Genomic DNA, 15,603 nt, shown 5'->3' with positions numbered 1-15,603 from the left:
CACATAATAACAGAAACAAATTTCGTTAGCTTAACCCAGTGGAGTTTTATGTTCTTCCTGGAATACAGCATCTGGAGGGAAGTGGTCTAGAGCTGGTGTGGTGGCTTTGCAATGCCAGCAGAGAATTGATATTTTTTCTCCCTCTTCTCAGACATCTTAGCAAGTAGTTTTTGCCCTCCTGCTTTTCATTCTGTGGCCACAAAGTGAATGTTCCATTTCCAGCATTGCATCTATAGAATCCAGGCAGGAAGAAGGGGAAGGACAAAGGGTAAGACTGAACAGTCAATCTCGCCTTGTCTTTCCTGTTTTTAAAGGGCTTATCCAGGAGCCCCACCCAGCAACTTCTGCTGACATCTCATTTTCTGGGCTGTGTCATGCAGCCACTCCTAGTGGCTGCTCCAAACAAAATAAGGACCCTGTTAGGAAAAGGAGAGGATGAAGATTGCACAGGGAACCACCCGTGTCTGCCATACTTCCATCACAGCTTACCTTGGCGTCCACAATACCTCCTGACGTATCTTCCCATGCCCACTTTTTCCCTTAATCCACTTCATGTACAGTGATCTGATCAGTCATCCTGGAACTTGACTCCAAGTTCATCATACGACTATTTCCCCCTCCATTTTATTGAGGTCTAAATGTATACAGTTAATATGTACAACATGGTGGTTTGTGGCAGTTATTCACAGTGTATATCAATCAAGTTAATTAACACATCCATCACCTCACATGGCTACCATTTATATGTGTGTGTGTGTGCGTGTGTGTGTAGTGGGAATGCTTAAGATCTCTTTGCAAATATCAGGTATACAGTACAATATTACTAACTGTAGCCACAGTGCTGTACATTAGACCTCCAGATCTTATTCACCTTGTTACTGATTGTTTGTACTCTTGACCAACATCACTCCCTTCCCTCAGCCTTTGGACTTCAACATTTTTTAGATTCCACACATAAAATGAGATTATACAGTATTTGTCTTTCTCTGGGTTATTTCACAAAGCACAATATCCTTAAGTTTCATCCATGTTATCACAAATGGCAGGATTTCCTTCTTTTTTTTTTTTTTGGCTGAGTAACATTCCATTGTGCCATGTTTTTTATATATGTATCACATTTTCAATCTATGTTTTTTTTCCATCTATGGACATTTAGGTTGTTTTCATTTCTTGGCCATTGTGAATAATGCTGCAGTGAATATGGGAGTGTAGTGCACATGTCTCTTTGAGGTTGATTTCATTTCCCTCAGAAATATATCCAGAAGTGGGATTGTTAGATACTATTATAGTTCTATTTTTAATTTTTTGAGGATATTCCATGACTGTTTTCCATAATGGCTATACTATTTTAAATTCCTACCTACAGTGGGAGGGTACAAGAGTTCCCTTTCCTCCACAACCTCCCTAGGTTATTGGCTCTTGTCTTTTTGATGATGACAATTCTAACAGGTATGATATCTCATTTTGGTTTTGATTTGCATTTCCCTCAAGATTAGTGACCTTGAACATCTTTTCATGTTCTCATTGGCATTTGCATATCCTTTTCGGAAAAATGTCTACCCAGGTCATTTGCCCATGTTTTAATTGGATTTTTTGTTGTTGTTGTTATTGAGTTATATGAATTCCTTCTATGTTTTATGTATTAACCCCTTATCAGATATATGGTTTGTGCTATAGTTTGAATGTTTGTGTCCTCCCCCCAAAATTTATATGTTGATACCCTGATCCATATTAAGAGGCCATGTGATGTTAAGAGGAAGGACCTTTGGAAAGTGATTAGGTCATGAGAACCCTATGAATGGGGTTAGTGTTTTTATTAAAAAAAAAAAATGGGGCACTGGGTGGCTCAGTGGGTTAAGACCTCTGCGTTTGGCTCAGATCATGATCCCTGGGATCGAGCCCCCCTCAGGCTCTCTGCTCAGCAGGGAGCCTGCTTCCTCCTCTCTCTCTGCCTGCCTCTCTGCCTACTTGTGATCTGTCTGTCGAATAAATAAATAAAATCTTAAAAAAAAACAAAAAACACAAAAACCCAGAGAACTTGCTAGCCCCTTTCCATCATGTAAGGACACAGATAGTAGACACTGGCTATGAACAAACAAGAGCCTTCACCAGCCACCACGTGGAATCTGGGGTGCCCTGATCCTGGACTTTTACCCTCCATAACTGAGAAAAATAAATTTCTGTTGTTTATAAGCTACCCAGTCTCTGGTATTTTGTTAGACTAGCCTGAACGGACTAAGACAGTTTGTAAATATTTTCTCCCATTTCATAGGTTGCCTTTTCATTTTGTTGATTTTTTTCTTTTGCTGTGCAGAAACTTTTTTGGTTTGATGTAGTTCCACTTGTTTGTCTTGCTTTTGTTGACTGTGTCTTTTGGTGTCCAATATCATTGCCAAGACTAATGTCAAGGAGCTTTTTTCTTTTACTTCTACGGAGTCCAAATCCCAGGTTTTGTGTTTAAGTCTTCAATCACTTTGAGTTAATTTTTGTGAGTTCTATAAAATAGGGATCCCATTTCATTCTTTCGTAGGGATACCCAGTTTTCCCAGCCACTTACTGAAGAGACTGTCCTGCCCCATTGTGTTCTTGGCACCCTTGTCAAAGACAGTTGAGCATACATGCATGAGCTTATTTCTGGGCTCTATTCTGTTCTATCGGCTTATGTGTCTCTTTTTATTCCAGTCCCAGGTAGTTTCGACTACAGTAGCTTTTTTTTTTTTTTTTAAGATTTTATTTATTTATTTATTTGTCAGAGAGATAGAGCACAGGCAGGCAGAGTGGCAGGCAGATGCAGGGGGAGAAGCAGGCTCCCCCCCCCCCCCCCCGGAGCAAGGAGCCCGATGAGGTACTTGATCCCAGATGCTGGGATCATGACCTGAGCTGAAGGCAGCCGCCTAACCGACTGAGCCACCCAGGCATCCCTGATTACAGTAGCTTTGTAATGATAGTTTGAAATCAGGAAGTGTGATGCCTCCAGCTTTGTTCTTTCTCGAGACTACTTTGGCTATTTGGGATTTTTTTTTGTTCCATGCAAATTTTAGGATTGTTTTTTCTTTTTCTTTTTTTTTTTTTTAAGATTTTATTTATTTATTTGACAGAGATCACAAGAAGGCTGAGAGGCAGGCAGAGAGAGAGGAGGAAGCAGGTTCCCCGCTGAGCAGAGAGCCCAATGCGGGGCTCGATCCTAGGACCCTGGGATCATGACCTGAGCCAAAGGCAGAGGCTTTAACCCACTGAGCCACCCAGGCACCCCAAATTTTAGGATTGTTTTTTCTATTTCTGTGAAACATGCCATTGAAACTTTGATAGGGATTGCATTGAATTTGTAGATCACTTTGGAGAGTGTGGACATTTAAACAGTTATTAATTCTTCCAGTGAAAGAACACAAGGTATCTTTTCATTTGTTTGTGCCTTTAATTTCTTTCAGTGTCTTAGTTTTCAGTATACCTGTCTTTCATGTTCTTAAATTATCCCTAAGTATTTTATTGTTTTTGATGCTATTATAAGTGGAATTTTTATTTTTTTCTTTTAGATAGCTCATTGTTAATGTATAGAAACACAACTGATCTTTGTATCCTGCAACTTAAATGAATTTGTTGATTAGTTCTAACATTTTTTTGGTGGAGTTCTTAAGTTTCTGTACATAGTACACATCATCTGTGAACAGAGACCATTTTACTTCCTCTTTTTGTATTTGGATGCCTTTTGTTCCTTTTTTCTTGCCTAATTGCTCTGGCTAGGTCTAGTTGAATGCAAACAGCAAGCCTGGGCATTCTTTTCTTATTCACTGTTGGGTATGATGTTAGCAGTGGGTTTGTCATATGTGGCCTTTGTAATGTTGAGGTACATTTCTTCTATACCTAATTTGGTGAGTTTTTGTCCTGAAAGAATCTTGAATTTTGTCAGATGCTTTTTCTTTATTGAGATGATATGATTTTTATCTTTCATTCTGTTAATGTGGTATATCACATTTATTGATTTTTGTGTATGTTGGACCATTACTGCATACAAAGGATAAATATAATTTGATCATGGTATATGATCCTTTTTGTGCTGTTGAATTTGGTTTGCCAGTGTTTTGTTGAAGATTTTTGCATCTGTATTCACTAAAGATATTGGTGTATACTTTTCTTGTAGTGTCCTTGTCTGGCTTTGGTATCAGGGTAAACCTGGCCTCGTAAGATGAGCTTGTGAGTGTTCCTTTCTCTTCAGTTTTTTTTGGAAGAGTTTGAGAAGGATTGTTACGAATTTTTCTTTAAATGCTAGGTAGCATTCATCAGTGAAACGATCTGGTCCTGAGCTTTTCTTTGTTGGGAGATTTTTTTTATTACCAACTCAACCTCCTTAGTAGTTATTGGTCTGCTCAGATTTTCTAGCTCAGTGATTCATTCTTAGTAGGTTTTGTTTCTAGGAATTTACTCATTTCTTCTAGGTAATCCAATTTGTTGATGTATAATTATTTATAATGATCTCTTATGATTCTTTGTATTTCTATGATATCAGTTGTAACATCTTTCATTTCTGATTTTGTCCTTTTTTTTCTCAGTGCAGATAAAAGCTCATCAATTTTGCTTTTCTTTTCATAAAAGCAGCTTTTAGTCTCATGGATTTTTTTCTATCATTTTTCTGCTCTGATTTTTATCATTTCCTTCCTTCTGCTAACTTTGTGCTTAGTTTTTTCTTTTTCTAGTTCCTTGAGGTATAAAGTTAGTGTGTTTGTTTTTTGTTGTTGTTTTGCATGACCCGGAGGTGAGAGCAGAGGGAGAGGGGAAAAAGAGAATCTGAAGCATGCTTCACACCCACACACAGCATAGAGCCCAAATGCAGGTCTTGATCTCACAACCCTGAGCCGAAATCAAGAGGTGGATGCTTAACTGAGCCACCCAAGCACCCCAAGATCCTTTTTTTCTTAATGTAGACCTTTACTGTAATAAACTTCCCTCTTAGAACTGCTTTTGCTGCCTCCCATATTTTAGTATGTCGTATTTACATTTTCATTTGTTTCAAGATTTTTTTTTAATTTCCCTTTTGACCTTTTTTAAAATTTCTTCATCGTAGTACTACTATTAAGAGATTTCCATCACTTAAAAACAAAACTCTGAAGTTCTTAGTCTGGTATCTAAGAAGCTCCATAGTGGGTCTCCAAATGACCATCTAACTTGAGAGTTCCAGTTTACTTTTCCACAACCTCTGCACCCCAAACAGGTTTATTATACTAATCTCCAGCATTCTTTTTCATGCCTTTTTTCAGGCTGTTCCCAGTCTTCAGTTCCTTTATTTCATTCTGCCAATCTCAAGCCCTCACATCCTTCAAGGCCTAGGTCAAATGCCACCTCCTAGTTCAGCCCTTCCTGATCCTCTCAGGCTTTGTACCTTCTCTACATGGTAACGGTCATTTTCTCCCTTCTGTGAGTAATTTTAAAGTCCATGTCTTAATTACCTTCTGGAGATCAGGGATCCTTCTTAGAGGCAGGTTCCTTCTAGAACTGGGCCATACATGTTCAATAAAGAGTTGTTAGATGAGAGAATACTTCTACTAGGACTGTCAGAAGAACTTTGTTTAAAGCTGACATTTCCATGTGTCTATGTTAGGTACTAAGTGCTTTATATGTAATAGTTCCTGTAATTCTCACAATAATCCTCATGAGGTGACTTCCTTTCAAAGCTTCCATATGACAGATGAAACTAAACTATAGACAATTAGCTAATCTACTCAAGTTCATGTAGCCTTTCAGCGTTAAAAGCTTTCGAACCAGCTTGACTCTAGAGCTCATACTCTTTACTATAATTTCTTCTCTCTCAACAGTAAAAAGCAGCAAGAAATCGAGAACGGTGTTACTCAGCCTCCTGACTACCCAAAGCTTTGTGAGCAAGAAACTGCCTGTCCCGGGAGTGGGTCTACCTTCACTGGGACCAAGGGGAGACCTTGGATCATGGATCAAGAGCTAAGGTCAGGCCAAGGGGTTGACGCTGAATCTTTGTGGTTGAAATGGCCACACGTCAAAGTTCTAGCACATCAAAGAGTTGCCTGCTAAACCCCCCTCCTCCCCCAACTATAAGAAAGAACAAGATTGAAGTCTCTTTGCTGTTGAAGAAAATATGTGAATTCCATTTAGTTCTTGCTAAGTAGAGGGTTTTGCCAGGTTGCTCCTAGGAAAATATTCTAAGAGTGGAATGAAAACCATATCTTTCTTACCTGTGGGAGTACAATCACCCTATAAAACTCATGTTTGCTTTTATGGAAAGTAGAAGAAGGGCATTGGAAGGCTTGGCACAGAGTCTGCACCTCGAGGGTTATGAAGCCAGCCATCTCTCTCAGGCAGTCCCTGTTAAGGACAATCACTGGGCCCCTGTGTTCCTTTGTTAACATGTGGGTCTTGCAGCTTTCCTGGAGAATGGGTCCTGGTTTGCACTACTTCTGTGTAGGGGCTGTAACTTTCACCAGCTCGTCTTAAACAGTACCACCTGTTGCAAGCTCTGTTTGAATTTACTCCATTGTACTCAAAGGCAGCAGACGCCATGGGCATTTTCCCTATTGTATGAAGCAGTATGGCCATCTGGCCCCTTCAGGGAAGGGAGTTATCTTCTGTTTCCCAAAATGACTGCATGATCACATGTTAAATATATATGCTCCATGGCTCTAGCTCCTGATACACAAGACTGAGGTTTGACTGTTCTCTGCCACTAAAGTAACTCCCTGGCAGTCACACATAATTCCATACATATGATCGGAGGTGTGCCCAACAGATGCACATATTCTGCTTCAATAGTGAATAATGCCAGACAGCATTTAGATACTAGAGGTTTTTATTAGAACTTATACTGTAATTTGTCTCACTATAAACATAACACATGCCCAGAATAAATAACTTTCAAGGAGTAAAAATTTAGAAAATAGAAGTATTTCTTAAAAGCCCATAACCTAGAGATGATTACCTCCAATATTGCTTTAATATGCATATAAAATGGAATAATCCTGTAATATTTAACTAGCATTTTTGCACTTGATAGTATATCATGAACATTTCTGATATGAAATGTTTTTTGGAGCCCTGATAATTTTTGAGTGTGTATTACATTCACATGAACACACACATGCACGCACACACATACATACACACACACACACGCTTGATACCCTCCATTCCCCACAAGTAACTACCTGTTTCTTTGGTTTTAAAATCTCTTCCCAGAGTTTCTTTGCACAATATAAGCAGATTTAAGTGTTTTTATTCCCCTCCCAACTTTTATACAAAATGTAGCATTCTGTTCCCACTTTTACACCTTGATTTTCTAACAGATCTGTCTACTCTTCCTGCAACACTGTCTGTGGGACATTATTATTACATTGCTTCATTGTTTTTGGATATTGTTTAACCAATTCCTCCTTTGGGGATGGGTTTTTTTTACACCTTTAGCTGTCTCAAATTGCATCTTTGTATACAACTCATGATTATTTCCTTAGGATAAATTACTTGAAATTCTTTGCTGGACTTTTGCTTCATGTTTTCCAAATTGTTCCTGAAAGATTCTAGCACTTTATACCTTCCCCCAGCAAGGGTTGCCAGTGGGTCAAAAGGGAATTAAGTTAACAGAGGCCATTTGGAAGAGTGAACCTTTCAAATATTATATGTAGGAGGAAATAGGAACAGGAGAGCCACAGGGGACCAGTATTGTGATGGTGTGGAGGGAGAGGGTTCAGTGAGGGGTGGCTGGGTGTACTTGAAAGGACGTGTCAGAATCTGAGTGAGATGTCCTTTCTAGTGTTGCCTCTGCCAGGACATCTGGGATAAGTCTCTAAGGTTTTCGAGTCTATATTTTAATCATTGAATAAGAGAGGAGTGCTTTCTGAGTTTATTGGGATAAAATGAGGCCCCAAAACAGATTTATAAAGATGAAATGTGAATCTTTTCCAGCTTCTAAAATTCTGTTTCTTCTAACAGTACTTTCGTGTTCAGAGGAAAAAAATACTGGGCTTCTGCTTATCCTGGTTGTGTTTTGAAGGGACAGACCTCCCTCTTTCTAATCCTGTGGGTTACTCTCCTCTCTCTCCATTTCAGTAAATGCTAAGCCCAACCTTCTCAGTCCACCATTTTCCATAAAATTCAGAGTGAACTGGAGACAGCATGCTAAAAGTAGGAGATTCCTGATTGTGTGAGTTCTGGAAAACTCCTGTACTTTAGACCATGTCACACAGACAAAGTGCATAGTGTTCAGTAGCAGCAGGTAACTCAGGCAAACACCAAATGTGGGGAGGTGCTGGCGGTAGGTCTGGCTGTTGGTGGTGCAGCAGTGTGACAGGCGGCAGCCGGGGAGGCTGAGCTTCTGCTCAGAAACCCCCTGACCAGGCTCCCCAGTCACCAGGCATCCCCTGCAGGCAGGTGTCCAGTTACTGGTCAGCTCCATGTCAGACCGCTTGTCATTAGAAGCTTCCCCAGCTTCACCAAAGGAGAACTGGGGTCAATGAGCTAAGACTGGCCAAGAGTAAACAAGAAGCCCGGGTATTTCCTTTCTTTCTCTGCAGCAAGCAAACTCCAGAGGATCCCGGTGTGCAAGAACTGGAGGCATTAATAGACACAATCCACAAGCAACTGAAAGATCATCCATGCGAAGACAACATTCGTGAAGCATTTCAAATTTATGACAAGGAAGCTTCAGGATATGTTGACAAGGAGATGTTCTTTAAAATCTGTGACTCTCTCAACCTGCCAGTTGATGATTCCTTGATTAAGGAGGTCAGTAGGAGTTGCCCTGCTGGTTGATTGTAGAGGCTGTGAACACCCATCGGTTCTCTCCCAGAGGCCACTGCGTGTGTATTTTGTTTTTTTGTTGTTGTTGGTTTTTTTTTTTTTAAAGATTTTATTTATTTATTTGTCAGAGAGAGAGAGAGGGAGAGGGAGAGAGAGCAAGCACAGGCAGACAGAATGGCAGGCAGAGGCAGAGGGAGAAGCAGGTTCCCGGACGAGCAAGGAGCCCGATGTGGGACTCGATCCCAGGACGCTGGGATCATGACCTGAGCCGAAGGCAGCTGCTTAACCAACTGAGCCACCCAGGCGTCCCGTTGGTTTTTTTTAAATAAAAGATTTTATTTATTTATTTCACAGAGATCACAAGTAGGCAGAGAGGCAGGCAGAGAGAGAGCGGGGGAAGGCTCTCTGCTGAGCAGAGAGCCTGATGTGGGGCTTGATCACAGGACCCTGGGATCATGACCTGAGCTGAAGGCAGAGGCTTTAACCCACTGAGCCACCCAGGTGCCCCGTGTATTTTTTTTTTTTTTAAAGATTTTATTTATTTGACAGACAGAGATCACAAGTTGGCAGAGAGGCAGGCAGAGAGAGAGGAGGAAGCAGGTTCCCCGCTGAGCAGAGAGCCCGATGTGGGGCTCGATCCCAGGACCCTGAGATCATGACCTGAGCTGAAGGCAGAGGCTTTAACCCACTGAGCCACCCAGGTGCCCCGTGTATTTTGTTTTCAAAGATTTTATTTATTTATTTGACAGAGAGATCACAAGCAGGCAGAGAGGCAGGCAGAGAGAGAGGAGGAAGCAGGCTCCCTGCTGAGCAGAGAGCCCGATGCGGGGCTCGATCCCAGGACTCTGAGATCATGACCTGAGCCGAAGGCAGCGGCTTAACCTACTGAGCCACCCAGGTGCCCCTGTATTTTGTTTTAACAGGAAAATTTAAGACGTTTGAATCAGATCTATTTGGCCTGATTATGGTGTTTTCCCTGGATTCTCACACTGGGCTTCTTTCTTCATGGCCGCTGTAGGGCCTCTTTTTAAGTGGATATGGGCTACGTGGTACAGCGTGGTGGGTGAGCCATGTCTGGCTGAAGGAGGGGGGGGGCAGGTGATTCCCACCCCCCAGCAGTGCTTCTGTTAGGTCAGCAGTACAGCTGGCACGGGAGAGGGCAGTGGTGTCTGTCAGTCGAGGTTAGCCCAGGGCTGGCTGCACATGGAGGAAGGACATGGACGTTCTCCTCCTAGAATGTTCATGAGTGAGTTGAAGAGGGGGGTTCTGTGCCTTTGTTTCATTAGAAATCCCTTTAGCCAAGCCTTCCTTGGAACTCAGAACAAAATTTCTCCCATGATTGCGTGACTGTGACTTATCATTGAGACTTCTCCCTGATAAAAACCCTGCTGTAGACCTTCTTAAAGATTTTTGAGCAAAAAGGGATGTTCAGAAGTGAAGACTCCTTTAGGGGAGGGAGGTCGTCATGTGGCACTGGAGGGGCTAGGCTGGAGAAGAGGATTTTTCAGATATTGGAACACACGCAGGGAGGGGAAGAGGGCAGATAGAAGAGAACGTGTTCACTTGGGCAAATGCCCATTTTGCTTCCCAAATCTCCAGAATGACAGCATGCCCAGCTTTTGATTTTAAGTCATTTGTACTATCTGTGAACTTGACTTAGGAGAGCGGAATTGTGGTCAGCAGGCGCGGGGGTGGGGAAGGTATGGGTGGCAAGGATTTGCACATGGCAAGGTAACCACAGCAGATCAGGCTATTCCCCCCACAGTGGAACTTCTTAGACATGGTTTGTGCAGTGACGTAAGGCTTCTTGGCCTTTGAGCTAAGGTCAATGAGAAGTGACGGAACTAGATTCTTCTACTAGCCTGTGGTAACAGCAGTTTGCTATTTTAAGAGCTTTACTCTGGGCAGACTGGGTGGACAAAGCTCGTATTTGAATACAAAAATAATTAAAAGTGCTCTGGAAATGACAATGTTCTTATAAATGTGAGTCCTGAAATCTCTGACAGGCTATCGGCCCCGCCTGAGTTTCAGTTTCATTAAGTTGAAGATGAGGATTGTGTCTGCCCTACCTGCTGGGTTCACAGGAGCATTTTAGAATCCACGGTACAAACTCTGCCTTGGTTTACAAAGGCTGGGGATGCTGCTCTGCTCACCTGCTCTCCGCTCTCTCCTGCAGTTGCTCAGGCTGTGCTCACACGGAGAAGACAAGATCAACTACTACCACTTTGTCCGTGCTTTCTCAAACTGACCCGGCTGGGACGGAGAACACAGCACGACGTTTTGAGGTTGGACCTACATTTTGAAACACCTTGTGCTTTTCATAGAGGCGTTCATAGGGCTCTTAAAATTATATTTTTTGGTTCTTAGATTGAAATCTAAGAATGCTTAAGTCTAAATTAAATTGGATCTTTTAAGAGCTAAGATTGGTGCTTTATTTAGGGAGGAAGGGTATTGTGATGGTTAATTTTGTGTCAAATTGTCGGGGCCATGGGGTGCCCAGGTGTTTGGTTAGACATTTTTTGGGTGTGTCCCTTTCTGGGTGAGAGTAACATTTGAATTCGTAGGCAGAGAAAGGCAGATTGACCTGGGGGTGGGCCACATCCAGTCTCTTTAAGGCCTGAATGGAAAAGCCTGACCACTCCCCAAGCAAGAATGCCTCCTGCCTTCCTTTGAACTGTACCATCAACTCGTCCCTGTCTTCAGACTCAAACTAAACACTGGCTCGTCCTGGGTCTGGTGCCTGCTGGCCTGGCCTTCAGACCAGAGCTACACCAGCCGCTCTCACAGGGCTCCAGCCTGCTGGCTGCAAATCTTGGGACTTGTCAGCCTCCGTAATCATGAAAGCCCAGTCTTTGTAAGAAACTTCTTTCTCTACATACACGTTCCATTGGTTGTTTGTCTGGAGAACCCTGACTACCACAGGTGTGAAATGACCACGAGCAGAAGGAAAGCTAGATTTTGCAGGGAGCAGCAGCATCTGGGGTGCCGGAACTAAGCACACAGTCTAATGCTGCTGTGAGCCGCTGTCCCCCACCACATGCCTGCTCTCCCCAGTATCGGGGAAATCCATGTTTTTCAAACTGTGGCTCTAGGCCCATTAGTAGAGCTACATTTTAAAAAATGGAATAGAAAAGAAAATATCAGAGTATGGTACAAATAGGTTATATACTGGTTCACGAAACTTTTTGTTTCAACTGAGTGTGTATTTATTGGGCCATAATGGAAAATGTATTCCTTGATGTGAATTATGGTTAAAATATATAGAAAAATGCTGCTTTTCGAGAGCCTGGCTTTGAGAGTACCTTTGACAGAGGTACTGGTCCTCTGATGAGCTCTGCCTCAGCTTTTAGAACTGGGGCTGCTCCCCAGCTGAAGCTACCCCCACCTCTTTCCAGCTGCCAGCCCAGATTCTGCCCCCTCCCTCGGCCAGGGATGTAGAGGAGGGGGAGCTGTCCCTACAGGATCCAGGACACCTGCCCTCTCAGAACTGCTCCTTCTTCCTCCACTGATGAGCCAAGCCACATCCAACTAGCTTATTCAAAGGGCTATAAGACCATACATGTTGACTCCTACTTTCCTGCTCCAGGCCCTTATCTCCAGAAGAACCCGTTTTTAAATTTGTTACCCCCAGTCACTTTACTATTGAAAGCCTAATTTCTAAATATTCAGAAATCCATTTCAGTCTAAAGTAAAACTACTAAGCTCTATCCTGCCTGCCCAAGCCTAGAAGCCTGTGTGTGTGCGCGTGTGTGTGCGTGTGTGTGTGTGTGTGTGTGTGTGTGTATGTGTATGTGAGAGAGAGACCTTGAGCGAGCGAGAGATTGAGATTGAGCCCTACGACACGTACAGTGGGTTTCCCCTTCCTTCTGGTTTTGCTGTCTTTGCCCCCATTCAGCCACACTGCTGTGTCCGGGAAGGGGAGGGAGTAGACACCAGAGGGAAAGGGCAAAGTTTTATTTCTGTGGCTTGTGAAGTCCCCATCTGGGTCAGGGCCTTCTGTGTGTCCTGTGCACTGAAAGACTGGCTCTCCCCCCCCCCCCCGCCCCCAGGGCAGTTTTTGTGTGATCGTAGGACCTCCACCCCAAGAAAGGTCACTGTGCACTCTCAGATGTCTCCATCTCCCCATCTCCAGCATGCCTGGTTCTAACAGCACATTCCCTCCATGTTCCTCCTCCTCCTCTCCAGGGGCCCTCTGCATGGGGGGGGGGGGTCCCCTCGGGCTTCCCCTCCCAGGGCCTCCACTCTTGCCAGTGTGTCCACTAGACTGCTCTCTGGGCTGTGCAGTTACAGCTGGTCCCTTTGCTGGAGGCTCCCGGGAGGTTAGAATGTGGTACTAACTCTCCTGCTCTGAGCTCCAGGGGACTCGGGGCATCTCCCACACTTAGCTTGTGGACCTACCGCACTCCAGGGACTTCTCCACAACCCCTGGGAGAGGGAAGTTCGCAAAACTTTGCATCCTCAGTCTTTCCTGGATCTGCACCAACTGCAGCGGACGGAGGTACTTGCTGACTTCAGTCCTTAGCTAAAGGGAGACATTAGGAAAATGTCCTCTTACCTTTTGAGGTCCCAGTGCTCTTCACCCTTCTCGCCTCGTTGGGACAGTTCTTCTCTTGGTCCCCTGTACGTGTGCACCTGTGAACATCCGGGGCCTTGAGCTGGGCCGAGGACAGCCCGCCCCGCTCACCTACAGGCCTTCAGCTCCGGCTCGTTTCCTCCCCACGTTTACCCGAGCGGGGAAGCTCCATCACCGGGTCCAGAAGCCACTCCCCAGAAGACCAGAGCCAGCAGGTCACTTCTGGGGTCCCCACCTCCCTGCTCAGCTTAGATAAGACAGCTGAAGGTAGAGCCACACAAGCATCATTCTGGATTCCAAATGGCACCGCAGCCGCCTGAGGTCACGGAGGCTAGTCGCCCCCTGCCCGTAGTGGGATCCTGGCTGAGGTGACAGAAGAGCAGAGCGTTAGCCTGCAGCAAGCAGTGTAGCGGCCGCCCGGGAGGGGAGACCAGTCGCCTCACTCCTCGTGTCTGCCACAGAGGCCACTGAGAGCTGCGGCTGTCCACTCTCACTGAATGATGGCGACAGGATGGCTTGGGATGGCTTATGGATTCGGGGCTAGGAAAATCTGCCCTGTGGGTGAAGATGGGCTCTGAGTTAGCCACTGCTGTCTATACCACCCAGGACCCTGGAAAATACCAGCTCATCAGGGTGTATCAAACCCATACCTATAAGCTTGGAGGGCATTTGGGACCAACAGGTGGACAAGACCTCTCTAAATGTCTCCATGGAATCAAGGGCCACTTTGGTGAGTGACTTTAATATCCTGCTGGCACTGAAGAGCCACAGTACACGTGCTCAGTACAGAAAACAAAAAAAAAACCCCAGTGCTTTATCTGTACCATGAACTCAGCACTGACCGTCCCTAAGTCTCACCACCACCACTCCCTGCAAAAACAATCAGCAAGCACACAACCCCCAAAACTGTAGAACACAGATGAGCCAACAAGCCCAGAAAGGTTAACTAGTGTCCTCTGGACTGGACCCAGGTCTGCAGCAGAGCTTGCCCTCCATGGGTCCCTCAGCTTCACCTCAGGTGAACACTTCCTATGCAAGCCTCATGCCCCAAGGGGGTCCATGGCTAACTGCCTCCTGTAGCTGCGCTCCTCCCCTGCACTCTCTGAAGAACATTCTGGAAAACAGAGACTGCTGCCATCAAGACCAGGTCACAGAACAGACCCCAGACCCCAGGGCCCACAGTTGGGATGAATACTTTCAGCACCAAGAGTTCACACGCCCACCTCAGCCCATGACTTCATCACGCAGCAAGCTCGAAGTGCTTCCTCCTGGAGCTTGTCGGCAGACCCCGTGTCAAGAAAACTTCTTTCCACTTTTCTACTTTATGGTTACAGACTCAAAAAATGCCTAGAATGTTGGCACCTGGGTGGCTCAGTGGGTTAAAGCCTCTGCCTTCGGCTCAGGTCATGATCCCAGGGTCCTAGGATCGAGCCCCGCATCGGGCTCTCTGCTCAGCAGGGAGACTGCTTCCCCACCTCTCTCTCTGCCTGCCTCTCTGCCTACGAATATCTCTGTCTGTCAAATAGAAATCTTAAAAAAAAAAAAATGCCTAGAACGACCCAACACTCAAGAGAACTTTCTCCATCCATTCCAATTCCCTCCTTCCTAGGACCAAAAGGAACAAATACAGCTTAAAAAAGCTATACAAGGAAGGACTAATAGAGCGAAAAATTTTGTAAATGAGATTAAAATGGGACATAAAATTATTTTTCAAATGAAAATATAAGCATCCAGATTAAAAATATAAGGAATGTGACCAGAGACAATTAGACTGATAATTCTTTTATTCAGTTATTTCAAAAATATTTGTTGATCATTTGTTTCAAAATGTACATTAAAAAAATCCATACAAAACTGTAATTTGTTTTAAAACCAGACAGAAACCGTGGAAAAGGCTTTTGAAAAAAGTTCACTTGAAAGTAAAAAGACTCCCCCCCCCCCCCTGCCTGCCCCCCCCCAAAAAAACCTTTTACATGAAAGCATAAATACGGCAGGTACAAATTTTCCTTGAGTTCCTTGTTGAAATTTGGTCCGTAACATGAACAGGCTAAAGTAGACAAACCAGAAGACCACTTGTCCACATTTGCATTAGGAGTTGCTCACGGCACCGGCAGCCACAGCTCGCCCTTCAGGTGTTTACTGAACAAGAGAACTGAAGAGTGAGGTGCAGGGTCTCCTCACCGAACACTCGAGGCCGCACCCAAGGACACATGGAGCTTACTGTCCCCGCCGGCTCCTGTCAGTGGCCAGGCCATGCGTGGCTGCTCCTCAGAACCGCC

General features: G+C 44.3%; 1 protein-coding gene across 1 annotated transcript in view; it reads left to right on the top strand.

The window, feature by feature from the left end:
* Nucleotides 1-11,139, top strand: part of EFHC1 (EF-hand domain containing 1) — a 61,242-nt gene extending 50,103 nt beyond the window's left edge. The window contains exons 10-12 of the mRNA XM_047732476.1: nucleotides 5,808-5,951; nucleotides 8,526-8,736; nucleotides 10,928-11,139. Coding sequence (XP_047588432.1) covers nucleotides 5,808-5,951; nucleotides 8,526-8,736; nucleotides 10,928-10,999 — 427 coding nt within the window. The 3' untranslated portion in view covers nucleotides 11,000-11,139. The remainder of the gene's footprint in view (nucleotides 1-5,807; nucleotides 5,952-8,525; nucleotides 8,737-10,927) is intronic.
* Nucleotides 11,140-15,603: the final 4,464 nt, after the last annotated feature.

The sequence above is a fragment of the Lutra lutra genome, chromosome 6 (assembly GCF_902655055.1).
Source record: "Lutra lutra chromosome 6, mLutLut1.2, whole genome shotgun sequence".
Taxonomy (NCBI): domain Eukaryota; kingdom Metazoa; phylum Chordata; class Mammalia; order Carnivora; family Mustelidae; genus Lutra; species Lutra lutra.
Note: the sequence above shows the minus strand (reverse complement) of the source record. Positions and strands in the feature narration are given on the sequence as shown.